Source organism: Diceros bicornis, chromosome 13 (genome assembly GCF_020826845.1).
Source record: "Diceros bicornis minor isolate mBicDic1 chromosome 13, mDicBic1.mat.cur, whole genome shotgun sequence".
Taxonomy (NCBI): domain Eukaryota; kingdom Metazoa; phylum Chordata; class Mammalia; order Perissodactyla; family Rhinocerotidae; genus Diceros; species Diceros bicornis.
In genome coordinates this window covers 27,606,540-27,628,119 of record NC_080752.1, presented here as the reverse complement: position 1 = coordinate 27,628,119, position 21,580 = coordinate 27,606,540, and the positions used below count along the sequence as shown (strand labels likewise).

Genomic DNA, 21,580 nt, shown 5'->3' with positions numbered 1-21,580 from the left:
GATGTCTTTATCTTTCAAATAACTGCACTTAGACAAATGATTAACATGTTGAGAAGTGCCTGGGAAGATAGCTGAAAAGCAAGTGTTCTAGGAACAGTGGCTCTACTTAGAGATTTTTTCTGTCATGGACATATCTGAAACTATGTAACATTCAATGTTAAAACATTGTGCCTGGATCGAAGGAAATACTTGAAATTATTTCATATGGTTCGAAATGTGCTGATCACCTTGGATTTCAATATCAGGTAAAGTTAAAGCAAAACACACACATAGTATGGGGAAATTTTCTTCATTTTTAATTTACAGCAGAAAGAATATAAAGCATTCAGAAAACATTTTCCATATTTTAAGGGCAATTCAAAACATTTTGCATGGTTTCCAGCAGCTGAGTTCTTCAACAGATCCATTGATTCAATGATGCTTTACATGCACAATTACAAAAATAAAACTTACAAAAAAGAAGACATCTAGACTAGTTTTACATGCAAGTCTCAGGGACCCCCCATTGGGCGCCAACTACTGTGTGGAACTGCCATAAGCGACGGTGCAGCCAGAGAGGGGTTCGAGTTTTTGTCTTTATTTCGTTCACACAGTACAGCTGATTTCAAATGGGTAACAAGAATAGCAATTAAGTCTTCAGGAGACAGAATAAGATTAGCTATTAATTTTATAATGAAATCCTACTCCTGGCACTTGGGAATTCAGATTATCCAAGAAAGCTGCGCTTACCTATCATCTTAGATTCAAAATTAAGATTCACAACCAAGAAAAAGCGGTCAGCAATGCTCCGTTTCAGTGGAAGTGCATTCGTACCTCAACTAGGATTCACAGATGTACTGGTAGGTTACACGGGTAGATTTTGAACCTACTTCCTATCCCCTCCATAAGAACCCTCCTAATTCTATGTAAGTTTTTATCTTCCAGAATTTTCTAACTTACTCAGCTAATAATGTAGCATGTGAAACATTAAAAAAATAAATAAATGTGAGGGTTAAAGCAAATCCACTGAGGTCATTACTCTTGTCAAAAGATCAGTTATTTGTACCATAATAAATGGAATAAACATATCTAAATTCAGTATTAATATAGGATATTCTGAAAGAGCTGGCTTTCACATTCGATTCCCATTTATGAATGCAATTGTGTGTTTGTAAATTACTCAGTGTCCTCCTATAGGTCAAACTATGTAAAATAATAGGTGTTTGGGAGACTGCAACAGCTGCAACTTAACCCACACATTTAAAAACAAAATTGAGTCAGCTCCGTTTACACATGTACAGGGGGCTACTGACGGTGGGGCTGTCACAGTTGTCAAAGCTGATCACAAGCAGTAAGACGTATACTGTACAGTAAGTCGAGGTTGGCAGTGAAAGGAAGTAATTAAAAAACAAGTACAATTATAGAAAAGGCACCAAGAGCACTGACCCCAGTTTTTACCGCAATCTTTTTGTATCTACCTTCCTTCTAAAGACACCAGTTTAAAAGCTTATTTGTGACTATTTTTAGGCTTCACAACAAGCCTTGAATTTTAACTTACAGTTGGCAGCCAGAACCAAGAAAAAATGATGATCTCAGCGTTACACCAACTGATTCTGAAGCTTTAACCTGGGAATTTTAAACTGGCATCAGCAAATGCGAACTTTATTCTCTCGATTTAACATGAGTAGTTTAATTTTTAAAAGCATCAGATTTCTTTGGCTCCTCATTATGTGGAAATAGTAATAGACCATGGCATCCCTACAAGACCAGTGTGCATCTTTTTAATTTTTCATTATTTTTTGTGCAATTTTTTAAATTACATTTTCCGATTTCCAGCAGGAGATATGAAAACATGAGACATTTTTCTACTTTTCATACTATTTCTTTTGTCGAGTTTTGATCATTCTAAGTGTTCTTCGTTGGAGTGAGTGGACGGTGTTAGGCTATATACTGATTCGTCTTATGATTATCTGTTTAGCAAAAGGAACTTAATTTTCTTAAGCAATATTAGCATTCACATTACTTGGCACCATTGGCAAAAAAAAATTTTAAATAAAATAAAATAAACTGGTAGCCAAAATTAAATGTAAACATATCCTTTTTTTAAGTAATGTTACTCTGCCTTTTTTCCTAAGTCTAAATACAGTAGCTCTTTTTTTTTTTTTTTTGCAGTTTAGTCATGCTTTAGCAAAATGTTCTTCTAAAGAACATTTAAAATAAAGTACTCTTATAGTGAAATAAAGTTTTTTTGTTTCATTTTACAGACCATAGCCACTAATGCTTTGCTTTTGTTCGTTTCTTTTTTCTTGATTTCATGCACATATCTCTTTGTTTTAATATATACAATATATACAAACAATACATCCTCATTTTTCTCGCTCATTCAGACAAAACTATACAAATAATTTTATCTTGCCATGTTATTGACCTTTGTGAATAAAATATTTAGCAATTAATATAATCCCTTTCAAATATTTTTCTCACTTTCCATTTCTACCTTCTATATATACACAGAAACTGTTCTGTTTGGATGAGATATAGCCAAAAATATGGAATTTACTGGCCAGAACGCAGCACCACACTGATCTTTTAGGTGGCAGATGTCCAGGCAAAGTTTATGATTCCTTAGAATGACTACAGTTTCCAAGGTTACTAAAAAAAGCTACATGCTTTACCAATTCTCTAAGTAATTCTCATTGCACATGAAAGTAAGGCAAAAAAATTAAAGTGCTGGACATGAGAAAAGGGACGAGATGATTACTATCCTCACAGGTCCTTGGGAGGTGGTAGGGACAGGAAAATAAGTTTAACCTCTGTAAGCTGTTTCTCATTATCTCCCATGCATTACCCGTTGAGCACACACCCGCCCCTCTGCAAATTTCCACAAGACAATAAAAACCTGCAGATTTTAAAAGTTGCATTAAGTGTGCTGTAGAGATTTAAACAAAAACAAACAAACAAAATGAAATAAAAACAGTGAAGGAAATGAGAACACACAGACCCAATGAAGATTGTATGATCTAAGCCCTCCACTGAGAACCAGTCCCAACGATTCAGCTTCTTGGAAATCACTGACAGGTGCAGGAACAGCCTTCTCCTTTGTGGCTAGTGCATCCCCACCTTTTCTTATCTATATTTTTGGTATAAATATTTGTACAGTTCCACACGATGTTTGAATACAGCCCTATATGAGAAGGAAAACGGCCTCTTCCTAAGAGGAAGCCTCTTTCAATTCCTCGTGGTGTCTTGTTTTCCCATGATCCAACAGAAGATTGAGTTCCAAGATGTCTTGCTGATCAAATTAAAAGTTGTCCATGAAAGTGCAAATGCAATGACCAAAACATTCCTGTTAAAATCCTGCAGCTGATCGCCCCAAAACTGCAGAGGGATTGTGTGTGTGTGTGTGTGTGTGTGTGTACATGTGCGTGCGTGTGTGTGTCGTTGTTGTTGCATGTCTCTGCTAAAAACAAATGAAAACAGTCTGAAAAGCAATGTCACATTGCTAAGGGATGCTGCTGTATGTCTTCAAGTTCCTTGGCCTTTTTCAATTCTTTCACTCTGGAAGAGAAACAAACAAAATACCAGGTGACAACTATATATAATGACACTGTGACCAGATAAAGGAAAGGGTGTTACCATTCCCTCTGAAGTGAAAAGCCCAGACAAAAACCCTCTTGAGGACTGATGGCAAAAGAAACTCCTGTTAAACTGCTGGGGGAAATATTCAAAGAAGATGACATGACCCTTCCTGAAACTTTGTTCTATATCAAGTGCTCTAAAAACAAGGCAAAACCGAAGTTTACTGCATTAAATCAAGTGCAACAATAAATGCTCATCTTAGAAAAAGTTAATTGTTCAAATAACTTTCTTTTTAGCCTGGTGGACCACTATTAATGCCCTATAATTCCATATGATGCAAATTAGGGAAACTGCACACACATTTACTTAGCTTCTGATATACTGAGGGACTAAACTATTGCTTTGCTCACAGACTCAAGACTGTTAGGTATCTTGAACCTGATCATCCATCTGCACAACTCTATGATTTCATTCGTGTATTGTGGAGTCTTTTTGATTTTCATAATTCCTTACTTTCCTCCCATTCCACATTGTAGCTTTAAAAGATGTTCCGGTCACTTCCCCCAGTGCTCCCAGATGGACAGCAGTAGGCTGCGAGACCAATAAGGTACTCTGTTCTTTTTATCAAACGTGTCATAGTCAACAAATTCGAACGAGATTGTTATCGAGTCATGGAAAGTCCATATCAGCAAGTTATTTGTTAATTATCACTTCCAGTCTACATTTTTTAATATAAAAATTTGCCTTTGTTTTTTAATATGGCTGCCTGGTGTAGATGGGGTACCAGGGAAGAGGTTGTAAGCTATAAGAATATTTCTCTTTACTGACAAATAATTAAGAGCTTGCCTTAACATCAGAATGATCAAGTGCAAGTGTGACTGTAGGGTCTAACATCTGAAGCCACTGCATGCTGGGTATGTCACAGAGAGTTTACAGTGCTGCACACCATACAATAACATTCGTTTCCCCAAAATGAGTGTGAGAGGATGGTGTTAGCCAAACAGAAGCAGCCGTTTCTCAGGACACGTACACTCTGCCTCAACAGCATGACAAGAAAAAGTCTGATTTGTTTTTCTAATAGGGGCCTATACAGAGGTCAATAATTCCCAAATATAGTTTTCTGATTCTCCAAGAGTAAGTTCTCTCCTGTTATCTTAAGTTATACCAAAAATTTAAATTTTATTTTAAAACAAATGCTAGTTTACTTTCCTGATAACTCTTGGGTAGGAAGAAAACATTTTGAAAAACTGGTAATAAGTTACTGCCATATTATATAGGTTGGGATTCAATGGAATGGAACACATGCTATAACAGCAATTTAAGAAAACACTGATATTTACCCCCTCCAAGCAGAATCAGTTCTGCAAAGTTGATAGAATTTCTTCAAAGAGAAGATGCTCTCTTTCAGAAAAAAAGCTTTGTCATTTTATTGTCATTAATACTAAAAAGAATGATAATGTTTGAAAATTTCTTATTTGTCTGATTTATTCATTAAATACACCAAGCCCAGCTTGACTGAACAGTTTATCCTCAAAGCTGTTAAATCCTTCTTTCTTAACAGGTACATTTAGAATACAGTGCTATGTTCATAACTGGCTCCAGGTATTACTTAGTTTTAAATTTTATAATTAAATATACCATGGATTATTAAATTTTAGGGTAATTTGGATGACATTACAGAATTGTGCATCATTATAGGTCCCTAATTTTGGACATGCATACTTGATAAATAAATGGCTTTTAAAAATTGAAACATGCTATATTCTGTGTTCAATTTTTAAACATGCAACATCTATACTAACAGCCCTGTGGCTGGAAAAATGCAAGGCATGCACCGATGCCACCTTCCTCCTGGGCATGCAATATATCTGTACTTGTGCAGACCTAGTTGCTGAATTACCGCAAAATGTGCATGCTACTTCCAATACTACATTTTATTTCTGCACTAGTACAGGACTCATTCACAAATATGCAATAGTGGCTCCATCACTGATGAGATTTCTAGAATTTGAAGAATTCTGAAGTCAAAATCTGATAGCATAGACACAAAGATATCCATTCAGTTTTTCTAGAATGAACAGGAATGCTTTAAAAATATTAGGTTCATCATTGAGATGAAATAAAAAGGAGAGCGAATTATAAACCAGAAATGTTTTATATCAAAGAATCTGTAATCAGTTGGTCACAGTGGGTATAACTTAAAACATTTTTTCTTTTAGTTAAAATGGTCACATTTGTTTTTGAAGTTTTTTGCAGTTTCTTTCTGAACTAATTAAAAAGTCAACTAAGTTTTCACAAAGTTTTCAAGTTACCATGTAAATACTTGGCTATACTAGTGATAGCCTCACACACCACTAAGTTAAGAAGAGATGCATGTCCACACACAGAGATGACTATGATTGTCTACACTGGAAAAATGAGACATTCCAATTTTCAGGTATATATTCTAGGCTTTCATAACTCCTGAGCTAAAGTGGAGAATTTAGTTCTTAGTTTCATGATGAAGTTTTCATAGTACACTAGCATTATAAATGGTATCCAAATGACTTAAATGGCATAGGCATTTTTTTACAGAAAGTCGTTAAAAGAGGAATTAGGAAAAAAGGAAGAGAATGCTTATGTTCCAATAGCTGTACAGGTTACTTAATATTTGTTACCTTATTTAGTCCTTACAACACCACCATTATCTCCAATTTGTAAATGTAGAACCCCAGATTTACAGGAATTAAGCAACCTGCCCCAAATAACATAGTTAATAAATGGCAGAGCAGGGATTTGAACCCAGGTTTGTCTGACTTCACCACTCCACTCCACCGCCTCTAATAATATCTTGAGATAACAAAAAATTTTAAAAACAATTCTTATATTATTGGTTTTTCCAAAAGACTTTATAGAAAACATGCATTTGGAAAATTTCCATGGCAGGAGATGAGTATGTTGTTGAAAACTGATGAGAACTAACAATTATATTTTCTCAATTCTAAGATGCCATCCTTTGTAAGACCCTATATTCATTTGATTACAATGTTTTGAGAAAAAAATAACCACACATAAAATGTACTTATCAATTTTACTACACAGATTTGACACCTGTAAAAAGAATGGATCTAAGAATCAAGGAAACGGAAGATTTTTAGCCTCATTCTCCAGCTTGCAATTTGCAGACCATGTTGTTAATGTACCTCTGCAAGTTTGGATGAAACTGAAAGACTGTTACAATCTGCTCTCTTGAAATTATAAGTGGAGTTTTATGTTACTTGAGGGTAGATGATTAGGATAAGATAGAAGTGCCTAATTTTTTGTTTTGTTTTATATCAACGTCAATTGGATAAAATAATGTTTGAATGTTATATTGCCTCCAAAGACACAGAAAACAATTATGTCACTGAAGTGATTTAAAACAACATCTGATACTAGAATTTTGTTAGCAAATTCTAAGAAACAGATGTTCAGAATTTCAAATAGACATGAATAATCATTAAAAGACGTATGTTAAGTAAAAATACATCTACCACGAGAAGGATACAGAGTAAAAGTTTAACAGTTATTATCTCTGGGTGATTCTCCTTTCTTATTTCTGTTTCCAAAATGTGCTACAATGAGTATGTACTTCTTTTGTAATAATAATTATTCCTGTTTGTCACTCTTTGAAAAAAAAAAAGTGTATAAGATGTTTTTCTATCCATCTGTTACCACTACTATGTCTCACAAATGTTGTATTTACATGACATAAAAAAAAAACTGAAAAATGCAGTGGAAGAAAAAAAATTCAATTTTATAGACCTAAACCAAAATCAATTGATTGAACTGGTTTCATTGATATTACTAGTGTTGTAAGGCTATTTCTCAGTATACAAACTTGGTAAATATAGACCAGAATTTTTGAAATTGGAATTATACTTGAAAATCCAGTACCTATGGTCACCATATCTATAGAACTTAGAAGGCAGATGTTCAATAAAGTTTTGTGGTGTTATGTTATGCAAACTCAGCTAAGGGTTTTTGAGTTTTTGGTTCTCTTAAGGAATTATACCTGTTAGGCTCATTCAGAGCTAAGAAAGAACTGAACCTAAAAATGTCCAGATTATCTAAAAACAAATCTCATTATAATTACACTTACTTCTGAATTTCATCACACAGAAGACAGGCAAAGCAGTCTTCCCTGAGATTGTAAAGATAATTAATACAGGACAGCAACTATAGCTTCTGTAGGTACAAGGCTGTTGCTCCCATCAGGAGAGCTGCAGGGACCACATTTCTGAACCTCATGTCAGTAACTTGGAAAATACTACTCATATTACTGGCTTGGAGTTAAGGTAATTCAGACAGCAAGACTTTGACCTGTGACCATTCAACTATTAAAATTAAAGATAATCCCAGGATTTCCCCAAGCATTCTAGGCTGAAAATAATCACCACTTTGGGATATTGTTGCAGTCTCAACCAAAAAAAAAAAAAAAAAGAAAGAAAATGTTGCATCATAATGTACTGAAGTGATGTAGTAAGCAACAGCACCGAAAGCCAGCAAAGCCCACAGGGTTTACTTCCGTCAGACGTCCAATGATAATTTATGAATAAATGAAGTAGGCCTCCTTTGGAAACTTGTAGCGAACAATGGCTCCATGGGTAAAGCATAAGGCGAAGCTGCTTCATTACATCTACTCAGTAATGCTCAGCCAGAGAAATGTTTCATGAGTCAGTGGATTTCAGCAGGTATATTCTCGCAATGCTGGACGTCAGAAATATACAGGGCAGCCAGATGTGGCTTTCTGATTAGTTACCTGTTGCTCTGAGAGCTGCAATAGCTTGTGGGGGAATTTAGGAAAAGAGAGATCTTGCCATTTTCCAGAAATCTCATTTGGATTGCAAAACAAAAAAGACAGAGAGGCCCAATAAGAATGACACAGAGCATGTTGTCTGCAATTTAACACACACCACTGTGTTCCAAAAAGATTCATTCCCTAAAAGAGGCAAGTAAGACAAAATTACTTTGGAGATTTAAATTACATCCATGACGACACATCCCACATTCATTTCTTACTCCTCACTGAATATACTGGACACTTGGAAACTATACCTCTGGTCAAATTTAACTAAAGATGGGTGATATCATGGTTGTTGACTTAGAGTACCGTTGACTTTTCCCAGTTAAACAATACACGTTCAGGCATCGTCAGAGAATTGTCCCTTGGATAAAAGTGTATATAACAAAGCAGAAGGGCAAGCGTAACCTGCAGAACTTGATGAGGACCCACTGAAGACAGTTCCCAGGGCTGCTCTCCACAGTGCCGACACCTCTACTTACCAAGAACTGACAGCATCTGGCAAGGTTAGTGTTTGGAAACCCCGTTGGCAAATATAGAGAAAATCTGTGGCTTAAAAATTTGTAACCAAAAAGTGTTATCTCTTCTTCCTCAAACGAGGGTTCTTTTATTCCAGAAGGATAGCTTCACCCACCCTTATTGAACATGGGTACTAGGCCAGCAATTTACAAGAAAGAGATTATCTGAATACCAGAATTCCCACTGGTCATAATACCTGTAGTGACTGTCATGGGTTTTAAAGCCCTCTCCCAGAAATATTATCTCATCTAGGGAAAGAAGGAATTTGTTTAGGAATTGCTTTTCAGAGAGTGGTCTTGCTGAGGTATGAGAACAGTTTCTAATACCCACAAAAAAGAAATGTCTTAGAGAAAAAGTGGAAATCTATATTCCAACTAGAAAAAGAGGCATTGTCCTTTTTGGTCTAATACCTTGAGGATAAATCTATGTATAATTCAGTTATTTACTATTCCCTTTACATATGAGGTATCTGGGTTTTCTGCTATAGCACTGAATACCATCCTGTTACACTCAAAATCCAACTGGAAAGTAGTATTTTCAGTCTGTGCACTTTGAAAGTTTCTTCAGCCTTAAAAATCCTTCAGGCATATGCTGAAAGTAGTATAACACCTAAATTAATCAAGAAAAATAATTAAAACTACTGATTCAAATATCTCTCTGTGTATACCAAAGTTTTCTCTTAAATAGTCATTGCATCCAAGACAAAACAAATCCCTAGGACAGAATCAAGAATTTGATAACTCCATTTTAAGTTATTGGGTACATTAGGGGCTAAGATGAAAGTAAAAATGAGTGAGACTCAGCAAAGAGTATTTGGTGCTTTTTCTTAGCCTTCCAGAAGTGAAGACTAAAAGTTTGAAGACACAAATGGTATTTTCTGATTGCTAGGCTGCTGGAATTAGCCTGTTGTGTCTTAATTCTGATGACTGACAAGCCTACCTTTTTAGATATCCTTCTGCCTCATTAACCTAGGAGCTGGGGTCAAACAGTGTTTTACAAACACTGTACCATAAAATTTAATTCTTTAAGTTTTAAAATATTATCTTTTGATGTGTAAACCTTAAATGTCTTAAATATGGTATACTTTAAAAATTAATAAAATAAGTATATTATCTTCTTTGACATAAATTCCAGGAATATGAATCCTCCTCAGAGAATGCTCTGCCTCCCAAGAGAAATTTCAACCTGGGGACTATCAGAGGGAGTGTCACTGTGACATCCCTGATGGGACAGAGGGGGAGGAGATCTTATCTGTAACTAAACAAAGCCATAGATAAGCTATTTCTCAATTTGTACAGTTAGATAAACATGATCATACTAGAAGAAGGAACCTTAATGCTTCTCAGCTCCTGTCTCTCAAACTCTCTAAAGACTGAGAGGCATGAGGGATGTTATGAAATTCTGACTTTCCATGCATGAGGAGATGTTTTAGGAGCTCACAACAGAATGCAGCAGGCACTAAAGAAATTAAGGGAGGGATTCTGGTTGGCATTGAAAAGCACTTTTAGAAAATGTACTCTTAAAAATGATCATTAACATATCAGAAACTAACAAGCTTCAACAGTGCATAAGCAACCACTTTTACTGAAACGTTGGTTCCTTGCAGCAGACTATATTAATTGCATATGACATGCAAGATACAACTTTTAGTTAAATTGAAAACTAGGGCATGCATCTGTTCTCTTGGAGGTTTTTTTTTTAATACGGGAAGAAATATTATCTGTGTATGCAGAGAGTGAGAGGGAATAGAGAGAGAGAGACAAATGGAGATGTTTGTCCACTTTTTCTCTTATATTTCAAACACAGACGTCTCTGAGCCAGCTCTACCACATGCGACTTGAAATATTTCAGTTGTAAACAACTGCCTAATTCTAAAGAGGACTAACTAGTTAATTTTACAAATGAGTGTAGCTTTTTTTTTTTTTTGAACGAGTTTCTCTTTTGCTACTATCTGTGGTTTTAAATAGGTGAGACTTTAAATCTTTGATAGGGATAAGGTCTTGATTTACAGAGAACTTATAAAAACTCAATTCTCCTATCATCATAAGTTGGCAAATTCTAGCTCATGGGCCAAATCTAGCCCAATGCGTATTTTGTAAATAAAGTTTTATTGGAACACAGCCACAAACATTCGTTTATATACTGTCTGTGGCCTCTTGCGTGCCAGAATGACAGAGCTGAGTAGCTCCAACAGAGACTGTATGGCCCATAAAGTCTAAGATATTTACTCTCTGGTCTTTTAGGAAAAAGTTTGCCAACCCTTGGTTTAAAATATAATGAATAAATATTAGCATCAACATAAATGTAGTTAGATGAGAAATATCTTTGGAAACGTTAGAAGCTTTAGATTTTTTGAATTATAATCTTTTCTCAGAAATCTTACATATGATTATATAAAGTATTAGCGGAAGGTTAAGAAGGGAGGGTGCTGAATGTGGTTGAGTTGATAGAGATAACTCCCAGGTTATATTTTAAATGCATCTTTCCTTAAGACTATCTATAGGACAAAAGTTGTCAAATTAATCTAAATTCAAGTCTGATTTTGGTGAATTCTATTCCTGGCTTTTAAAAAAACAGCTTCCTGACACTAAATACTTTATTATAACTTAAGACGTGTTACAGTCACATCTGGCAGAGACTTCTGCCCCTCACACACACTTAGAAATCAGCATCAGATTCTAAAATCTCAAGAACACTACTAGTGTCTATTGAACACCTATTCATTATCATTCCTTTAAAATACAAATTCTATTGGAACATCCACTCTTAACTGCAACATAGAATACATAGATTTAAGACAATTTACACTACATTTTCTTGAGTCAGCGTTGCCATTAAATGCTGGAAGTCAGGTTCACTCACTAGTTTATAGTGAACGTCCTGTGTACTGACTTACCTCATAGCACCAGGGAAAGGGAGATTTAGAAAATAAAACTATAGGGACAGGGTAATGGGGAAACGGTAATTCTAAACAAGAAATATATTAGTTAAGAAAAAAAAGAAAGGCCAGTACCACCTAGTGAGGCTTCTTGCTTTAGAAATTTGGACACAATAGTAGTCGAGAAAATTTCATGTGGCGAATTGTTTTAATCCCAAATAACTACTTGCTCAATGTTTTCTTATAGTGCAGCCTTATTTAGACTTGAACTTGTACCACCGGCCATTTTTTTATACTGAAGCCTTCTCCACCAAGTTCTAAGCATGCCCTGTGGCGGTTTCCCAAGGTCCTCCCTGCCACTGACTCATGCATTTGTACATCGACTGTATGTGACTGTTTCCCTGTTGTATAAAGTAGCAGAGTGTTAGTAATTAGGGTTAGTTTTTATTTTATCTTATTTCATTCAAAATGGATGTGAAACTTACTGGCATACCTAGGCTGCAGCCCCATGCAAGCAAGCAAAAAGCAAAATATTGAAAATGGAAGATACAGATAAACTGGCTAGCAGGCAGCTACACTCACCCTTTTGTACAGCCTATGGTCCACCAGGGGGCTTTAGACAGTAAAACAACACCAAAGAGCTATTAGCACGTGAGGGTCACAACAGAAATCTTATAAATAGCTTTATTTCAACAAAAAAAGAGTATCAAGTGGTTCCTTTTTGGGAAAGAAAGAAAAGGAGAGTGGTGGTGGGGTATGTGAAATGAGCAGGTAGAAAGTTCACCAGTTTATTTTTAACTGAAAAAATGTCGGGGTCATAAGACTTAGCAAAATCCTTAAGAAATGAGATGCCTCTTATCGATTCCTGAAGCCACCTACCTACATTTTCTAAGTGGGTGTCATATGAGGTTTTTATTTTATATAGATTTTAATGCTTCTAAGGGACGATAAACATGACAGTTTCTCTTAAAATAATGTTCACTAACTCAGAATGGAAACAGGGTTACATACATCCTAGGGAATATATGAGTTTGAACTTCAGGGACAGATTTTTCAGGATTTCTTCAAGTTCCTTAACTGAATGTACAGGAATGGGAAGTGAAGAATGACCTTATATGGTCAGTATACAGAGGTTATTAAAATTTGCCTGCACATTTTTCTAACATCTGAACCACTAAAGGGCAAGTCATGAAAAGAGCCAAGAGGGGTCTTTATTTAATTCCAAATAATGAATAGAAATTCAGAGTCCATAATCTGATGTTTTCTTCATAACAAACCTTCTTCTTAGCCTTAGGTTATTACTAGTCAAAATATGAATTAAGAAAGGTAAAATCTTCATGAAATTCTTCTCTACTAGTTTACAAAAAAGAGAACTCTAAAAACACGGGAAAAGGATTCCTCTGTTCAGCCTACTCTGGGAGGCAGCCTTTTTGGGCATTTATGCTTTGTTTAAATATCTGACTCTCTCAACTCACCCAGTGGAAACACGGCATGGCCTTGGCCAAAAAAGAGAAAATGAGCATGGGACTTTATGTGATTTTGCTCATAATCACCAAGGTTGCATTACTGTACATATTTTCAAAGCTTGAGGATAAGACTAGAAGAAACAAGGAAAATTTAACTTGTGAACATTCTGATTTGTTTGAAGTGACCTAAAGAAGAACAATGTTAAGGTAATTTTCTTGAAAATAAAACCTGCTGGGAGCATGTTAACTACAGTCTCAGCAGTGCTAGATAGCCTTCCTGGGTTTTTCATTTTGTAGGTGGGACAGGAGAAGAGAAGAAGGGAGTGTGAGCACATGTGAGAACACACGGAGAAGGCCTCGGAGAGTCCTCCATGTGTTCACCAAACGAAGAAAGTGGCCAACTGTTCATATTTGGTTGTAAGTAATTTACTGCCGAGTCAAAGGTATGACTGCGTCATAAAGAAGAAAGACTGACTTTGGGGAGGCTTGTAGGATTAAATCCATCATGTCATAGCCATGCCCCATATTTTGATGTGCATTTCCTAAAAAGACTTCTTATTTCAGAGTATTGACGTTGGAATACTACATATATCCTAAAGAATGTTCTTTTTAAAGTTTTTATGACTGTTAATGTGTGGCCCTGTGCATGTTTCCTTCTACTGTCATATAAATGAATTCTTTTGTTAATTTAAGTACAAGTAGCCAGTTAACCCCTATTAAGTCTCAAAGTCAAAATATTTTCAAAGTTAGCAAGCAGATAGTTTAGGAGTAAGAAAAACTAACGTAAAATGAAACCTCTGAGGGATCAAATTGAATCTGGACACTTGGGCTTTCGGTACAATTAAATAGGAAGAGGAAGTAAGGCACTAAAGAGTTTGCTTTCAAGTTCGGTTCTGCCAACTGCGCAGCTCCTGATGCACGCACAGAGAAACAGCAATACCACAGTCATCGCAACGCAGCTCAGACGCTGCTGTTACAGATGTCAGAGTGGAATACTAACCTAAATAAAGAAAACAAAACACTTTTCACCAGCCCCCCAAACCTAAGTAAAGAACCTCGTCTTCACAAAAAAGCTCCCATTTGAGGAAACAAAGAGAAACCCCTCTTAGCTCCACGGGAAGATGCTGTGTCTCCAGGGAATGCGAGAGTCATTGAAAATACACCTCTAATCTCAGATGTTCTTCCTTTCCTGCACAATTTCATTCCAATAATTTCTCCCGTTCCTCATCGCAGACTAGCTTTAATTGGTAATTTGACAGAGCATGTTAGCCATTGCATATCCAGCAGAGGGCAGCAGCTATTTAGCGGAAATTCTACATCAGAAAACTTGGATGGATTAGTGGCTTTCTATCCTTTCCCTGAGAATAGAAACTGTTTATTTTCTGTTTGGAGACACATTAGCATAGTAAGGGTTTAGAACATACTATAATGGCATATAAATAAGAGGTTAAAGAGAAACTTGGAATTAAAAGCTAGTCCAACTAAGTTGTCCTTACACCCAAATTAAAACAGAAAAACCCTGGCATGAATGTCCATTAACATCTACAGCACAGTCAGGAACAGCTACCAGCATTCCAATAGCAGCAACTTAGTCCCTAGTTAGAGTTCTATGATCCTATTGTAATTTAGGACGTTTACCCTGATGATTTGCAGGGGGATTAGCTTTACATAGGAGTTAATGAGTGGTTAAGAAGATTAGGGTTGTTTTATCATCCTTGAGGAGTAAAACGTATAGATGAGGATTAATGTACCTGTGGCGACAGCGGCGGAGGAACCTCATTATTTTTCGAGCAGCTTGGTCCTGCTTTTTGGTTAGCAAACTGCTCCTGAAAAACCCAGAATATTAATTATTGTCACGAGAAGGGTGCTGTAAAGCTTAAAATGCAAAAGCTGAAAACGGGTCAGCAGTGAGAGAGAGAACTCTTTCCAACAGTTCATGTAGCAAATCCAATAGCATGAATAGATCCTGCTTTTATAGAATTGTCTGGGCTCGGCTGGAAGAGAAGGAGGAAGGGCGTGTATGAACACTCTCCTCGAGCTTTAAGGGAGACAAGATAAAGATCGAAAATCAGATGTCACTTAACTGTCCTTCCACAACTCTTTATAAGCTCATCTTGTTAAAAACAGTATTCTGGCATCAGACGGGCTTTCTTCACTTAGACACTGATTCGCCTGAGTTTGATACCCTCTTTGGGCTACTATTTTCTAAATTGCTTTTATCAATGTATTTTACTGTTCTACAAGTTTTTACTACACTTTCTAAAATGGAATAACTTAACTCTAATTACTTTTGAAGGTCTTACGTGTAGTAACACTACAATTTAGATCACTGTAAGGGAGTGCCATCTTGAGTAGAAACTTTGGTCCTGCCCAATTCAGTTACAAGTTGAAACTGGATAGTGACACCAAAATAATTGGGTGGGGGGTGGCGAGAGAAGGAGCTAAATAGATAAAAGTAGACAAATAGCACAGGCATAGCTATACCAAGTCACAACATCCAGAATGATCTGGAAAGAAAAGAACTGCAAGATGCTTTAGTCCCTACACAGACCCTAATGTCAGCCCAGGGCGATTCCTTCAACCAAGTCAGGGTTGTCTCGCCAAGACAGCTTTACCTCCGTGACATCTTCTCAACCCACCTGAGTTTCTGCTGTACGATCACAGCTGTTCGGCGAGCCTGCCGTCTTTTGCCACATTTCTTATAACTCCGGTAATACTTTTGGATCAGCACAGCAGCACGCCGGCTCTGCTGAAATTTTTTTTGTTCATAGTAACTTCGGAATTTGCTCTGGATGAGGATGGCGGCCTGTGTCATCTTTTTATAAAGTGCATACTGCAGGGGACACAAGAATAAGCACAGCAGTAACAAGAGGAGCCGCACGAGTCTGCGTGCCCTCTGAGCTGACTGGGGAGGGAAGAAGACAAACCACTTTTTTCCCTTTATTATCAGAGTCCCTGTTTTGCTTTTAATCACTAAAGAGGCGAACTAGGAATCTTCACCTACCTTTCCTAAATGCCTTCAGACAATATATTGCTTGAAATGTGCTTTTTTCCCAAAGTATCAAAATCTTTTGCCCTTCTTGAAAAAAACTTTTAATAGCAATAAACTTAGACATTTAAGAATCTTAAACAGATATTTAGGAAGTAAAATTAAAAATGTTTACGATATTTACTATCCAATTTTGAAACATTTTTATGCCTCTCACTTCCCACCATACACAAGTCTACTCAGCAGTCAGCATTTGACTCCTAGCTATCATTCCATATGACGAATTTCTGAGTTACAAGGTCCCAAATACAAGGCTTATCATGAAACGCTGACACCTTTAAGCCGTTCTAACCTGCAAAAGATTAACACTCATAAGACCAACACAGGGGTGAAGCCATGAAACCTGGAAAGCTGTCACAGAATCGGGGACGGCTCAGGAGCCAGTACCAGCAGCCCTCCGCCCAGCCTGCTGCAGAGCTGTAAAAGCGAGGGACGAAGGCACGGGAGAATGAGTTCTCTTCCACTTCAGTGTCTAGGCACTAAAAATACAGGACTCGCCATGTTTAAAAATGCTCTGTCCAACTTGCTAATGAAATAGAATACGACTCTGGGGACAAGAAGTCAAAATGAAGCACTTTGCTTACAAGAAGGCAACTTACCATCGCAGGGAAAAATATTCCTCAGAACCCCTGTGCCTAAGTCCATCTCTGCATGTATGAGGTGGAATGAGGGAAGGAAACTGACTTCTCAGAATGTTCAAGATACAGGACCCTTCTGCAAGAATCCTCTTTAGTCTTATCTGACCTGCTTTACATTTTTATTTGTCCAAAAGTCTTTTAAGATAAGAATGCTATCTCTTACAGAGCTTTGGTGGTTTCCATCACCTTGGCCTGTGCACACCGCACATTCAGAACCCACTGGGCCACAGTGAAGCACGTTGGGAAAAAGGTGAATTTACTTAGTGGGTCACTGGGCTCACGGTAATGGGCTTGGATGGATTATTTAGATTGATACCGGCCAAGAAAAAATGTCCAATGACTGTTACTGCCAAAACCCACTCCAACTGAATAACCACGTGGTCCCCAGGGGATAGATGCACTGTGGTTAGGTGGCCTGGCAAGGGGAGTATGCCTATTCCATGACCCTGCCATCTTAATGGCCCCTTCTTGTTGTTGGTGATGGGTGTGAAGTTTGTGACTCTGGTGGAATGGTTTGTGAGAGGACTTGGGTATATCATTACCTTCAAGGCTATCCATGTCAGCTTGGGGGAGAAACAGAAAATACAAGATTAATGTTAGATTGCTGAATATAATGAAATTAAAAACCAGAATCAATAAAATTCCCAACCAAAAAAAAGGCAATCTGGCTATATCAATGCCTTCCATCTTCCAAAATATTTGTCAATATTTCAAAAAATAATGCCTTCCCTCTTCTGGTTGTAGACAACACTTCTTTGGGAGGAGATTTTTTTTTAAAAAAAAAACACCAAATTCATATTTTGGAATAAATACCTGTTGCAATCACAGACTTGAAACCGATTCTGTGCATCGCTTGTGCTAACGTGAAGCCTGTTCACCAGATAGAAGCCAGTATGTTCCTGCTGCAGAGCTACAGGGACTGCGGTGTCAGCGTTTACACAATAAACCTTCATTTTCTGGGATCATGAACTCAACTGGCTACAAGCTGCAGACATTTCCCTCCCCCTCATTAACAGGGCTTAACCCTAGAGAAATTCGAGAAAATGGGAACCCATATCAGAAATGAAAGTAAGGTCTAGATCCTAACGAGAGAACATAATCCCAAATTTCTATGTGACTATTATACCTCTCAGCATTTACTATTCCTTAAACAAAAATTTAAAACCTACCTAAAGCACAACCAAATAAAAGGTTCTAGAATCTACTGACGGCACTGCACTTTATCATATGACCCAGTCAAGACTCAATTGGGCAACTTTTTATCTTTTGTAACCACCTAGCTGGTTAAAAGGTCTGATATTTATGTAATTTCTCTGAGCCTCAGCTTCTTCATCTATAAAATGGAAATAAAACTGTTTACTTCAAGTAACTGTAAGGAGCAAATGAGACGGTGTGCCTAAAAGATCTGATGCACAGTGGGTGCTCCATAAACATTAGTTCCCCTTTGCCAGCTGACAGGAGTTTTGTAACCACACAGGTTGTTCTGGAAACAGTAATACTGCATGAAAGACTACGAAGATATTCTTCTTGCTTAACTCAACTAAGGAATGCAAAAGCAGTTTAAGATGTTCTGGGCTTCTTAAGATTTTCAAAGATTTTTTACAATGCTTCACTTTAAAATGCATAAGAAGAAGCTGAAAAGAAAAATGGCTAAGGATTATATAACTTATAGAATCCAAGGTCAAAGATGAAGCCAGGATTTATCTTCTCCAGCCACCATATCCAACTCCCTAGACTTTTTTAGTTATTACAGAGTTTATAGGTGAATTACTGGAACATAGAACCTCACTTCAAACACAAAGAACGTTCTTTGTATCAGACCAGTATCTCAGGAAGGTGAAAACACTAAAAGGCCAACAATGTGAACAAAAATTATTTTGTGGCCCAAGTTGTTTAGTTGCAGATGGTTTTGGGTTTTTGTGTTTTTGTTTCTTTCCATTTGGAGCATTTTCCTCTGGTTTTTAATCAAGGCAATTCAAAGTCAGCCTTTGAATGGGGCACTGGATGTAGTCCTCTTTGGCCGAACCACACCCAAGAATCCTCGGGGGCCTGGCGCTGTCTGGGCGAGGCACATTTCCTATTGTAACCCAAACTGTGGTTTACCTGTTTATATTTTCTGTAACAACGCTGAATGACAGCAGCAGCCACTTCTTGCTGTTCTCGCAAGGGTCGGCCCTTAAGGGTAAAGTGAGGAAAAGCAAATCAATAATGATTTAGTATAAGAAATGTCAACTTCCTTAAGACTTAAATAGAATCATTACTCATTTAATTAACTTCTCAGAACTGAGACACCAGGTTTACCAAAATACAGTGATAATTAATTATAAGTATAAATTAGGAAAAATGAATTTACAGAATAAATCTTCAACCATTCTTGCTTCTAAAGAGAACCATGATATTTGGAACCTAAAAAAATGTTCATTTTCAAAGTATTTAACAAGTTAGGTATTGTACTACTTGTCCTTATAAATTGCCAGATCTCCATTGCTTTCCTAAGATAACCCCAAGTACTCTGCTTTTAGATTAATAATTAATGGCTTTTAATAACTTCTCAGGGCAGTCAAAAGACTCCTTTGAGGATCTGTGGAAGACTATGGGCCCTCTCTCACCAAAAATGCACATAGAGATGCTTTACCATAGAATTTTAGGAGTTCATGGGCTGCCTAAAGTCATTCCGAGGCCTCCAGTTAGAAACCCCTGCTTTGGGTCATAAATTCCTCATGGCAGAGGTGTCAACTTATTTTACATTAACTAAATAATAAATGTCCGTTACCATTACCAAAAATAAGTTGAGATGGTGATAACCATCCCATTACCGGTCAGTTTCATTTTACTAAAGCTTCTGAAAATTATTAATAACGTCATGAGATGTAATAATTTCAAATAAAAATTCTGTAAACTCAGAGGAAAAAAAGAAATGGCACATTTTAGTTTGAATGATTCTGATGTTTCCTGATCTTAAGCATGTCACAGCATCGGGACTCTGTTCTATTTTACCTTGTATTTCCGGAAAGCTGTCTGGACAAGCCTGGCAGCTTCATAGAGCTCTCTCTGTTCACGATCAGACAGAGTTAGCTGAGCAAACTCATTCTCTACCTTCTCACTGGTCGACGCACTCAGGAATTCTGACCAGTCTGCGGCTGAGGGAAGGCTAGGTTTCTCGAAAGCTGTTTCACTGACTGGAGAGCCTACAGGGCTCAGGCTGGTGTTAGAAGAAGGGGTTAGAGGCTCGTTATATGCACTTCTGAAACAAGAGGAGACAGGGGAGAGACTGGTGATTGATTTGCACAACCTGTTACATATTGATCAATGACACAAGATGGTATCCACCAGGAGCCACTGTGCACTATTATGAACATGGCTTTGTTCAGTCAGGGAAATTGCTAAACGTACCCCGACTTCAATTAGTAGGTTCATACTGAGCACCTACTGCGACTTTAGGACTATGCTAAATACTAAACCCACTGAGGATAGTGTTATCCTGCCTTTATGAAACTGTGATGGAATTGGGGGAAGTATTCTGATACATTATCTCATATGCTCTGACATGGGGAGAAAAATCATGGAAGAGGGGAGGACACGAGAGTGCCTTGAAAGTGGCAGTGGCACTCACCCTAATGCTTCCTTCCTTCCTGAATAAGGTCTTATATTATCCAGCATTCCTCAAATCCAATTAGTCTCCCATGCCTCCAATTACATCCAGGAATTTGTCGTGGGTAGTGACCCACAGACTTTTACTGACCTGATCTGGGCAGCATTTGGCAGATGATCGACATCAGCTAAGTAACTGGCCAGCCAGCTCATTGTACTGCTAATGGTGGCAGTATCTGGTCTTTCCAATGCTGACGACTCCATGGGCACAAAATTCTCCTGCTTGATTCGGTCAGGTGTGGCTTCAATGATGTGTTCTGCCAAGGTCATCATATTCACCTGGAATCCGGAGTTCACAGAACACTCACATTAGAAAGGAATCTTGGAAGTTATCCAGGCTCACCTCCACTCGCCCACCTTGGAAAGAAAGAAGTAAGGGAGGGCGAGCTGACACCTCAATCCAATGCACTCCAACATCATTGTAAGGTTTCACACAATTCACCCGGATATCTGAGACCTGATTATCTTCAAATTGTAGTTTGGCCAAAACCTTCAGTCAAGTCTGAGAGAACTTCTGGCTGGTGCCTAGTCTCTACTCTCAGCTAGGACCAGTCAATTAGTGACACTATGCCTGGACAGTTCTATAGAGAGTTGTCATATTAATGTGGTGACACTACTGGTCACCTAACCAATATCCAAGTCCTCCTTTTGCCTTGCCGAGAGAACCCCAGTTTTGTATCGAGCAGCAATGTGCCAAACCCCAGGGGACAGCTCATGAATGATATAAAAGCCAATTATGATAATCCTCTTCTTGACTTCCCATCTTCCCGTGCACATGGGGAGGGTATGTGACTGACTTCTGGAAAATGAGACGATGCGGAAGTCTGCTCAGAGGGTTTTGGGCAAAGCTTTTGCTTTCCTGGTGAAAGGTATCCACGACTCTGGCTCCTTCCTCCTTCTTCCTGCCTTGACCAGAGACAAGCTTGAACCGCCGAATTGTAACCATAAAGCAAAAGCATGGAGAGGAAAGACAAAAAGAGCAGAAAACCCAGAAAAAAA

General features: G+C 37.6%; 1 protein-coding gene across 1 annotated transcript in view; it reads right to left on the bottom strand.

The window, feature by feature from the left end:
• Positions 1 to 273: 273 nt before the first annotated feature.
• CAMTA1 (calmodulin binding transcription activator 1) overlaps positions 274 to 21,580 on the bottom strand; it is an 864,246-nt gene continuing 842,939 nt past the window's right edge. The window contains exons 17-22 of the mRNA XM_058552798.1: positions 20,673 to 20,860; positions 19,928 to 20,174; positions 19,034 to 19,105; positions 15,883 to 16,076; positions 14,995 to 15,069; positions 274 to 3,537 (exon numbers count right to left, since the gene is read on the bottom strand). Coding sequence (XP_058408781.1) covers positions 3,474 to 3,537; positions 14,995 to 15,069; positions 15,883 to 16,076; positions 19,034 to 19,105; positions 19,928 to 20,174; positions 20,673 to 20,860 — 840 coding nt within the window. The 3' untranslated portion in view covers positions 274 to 3,473. The remainder of the gene's footprint in view (positions 3,538 to 14,994; positions 15,070 to 15,882; positions 16,077 to 19,033; positions 19,106 to 19,927; positions 20,175 to 20,672; positions 20,861 to 21,580) is intronic.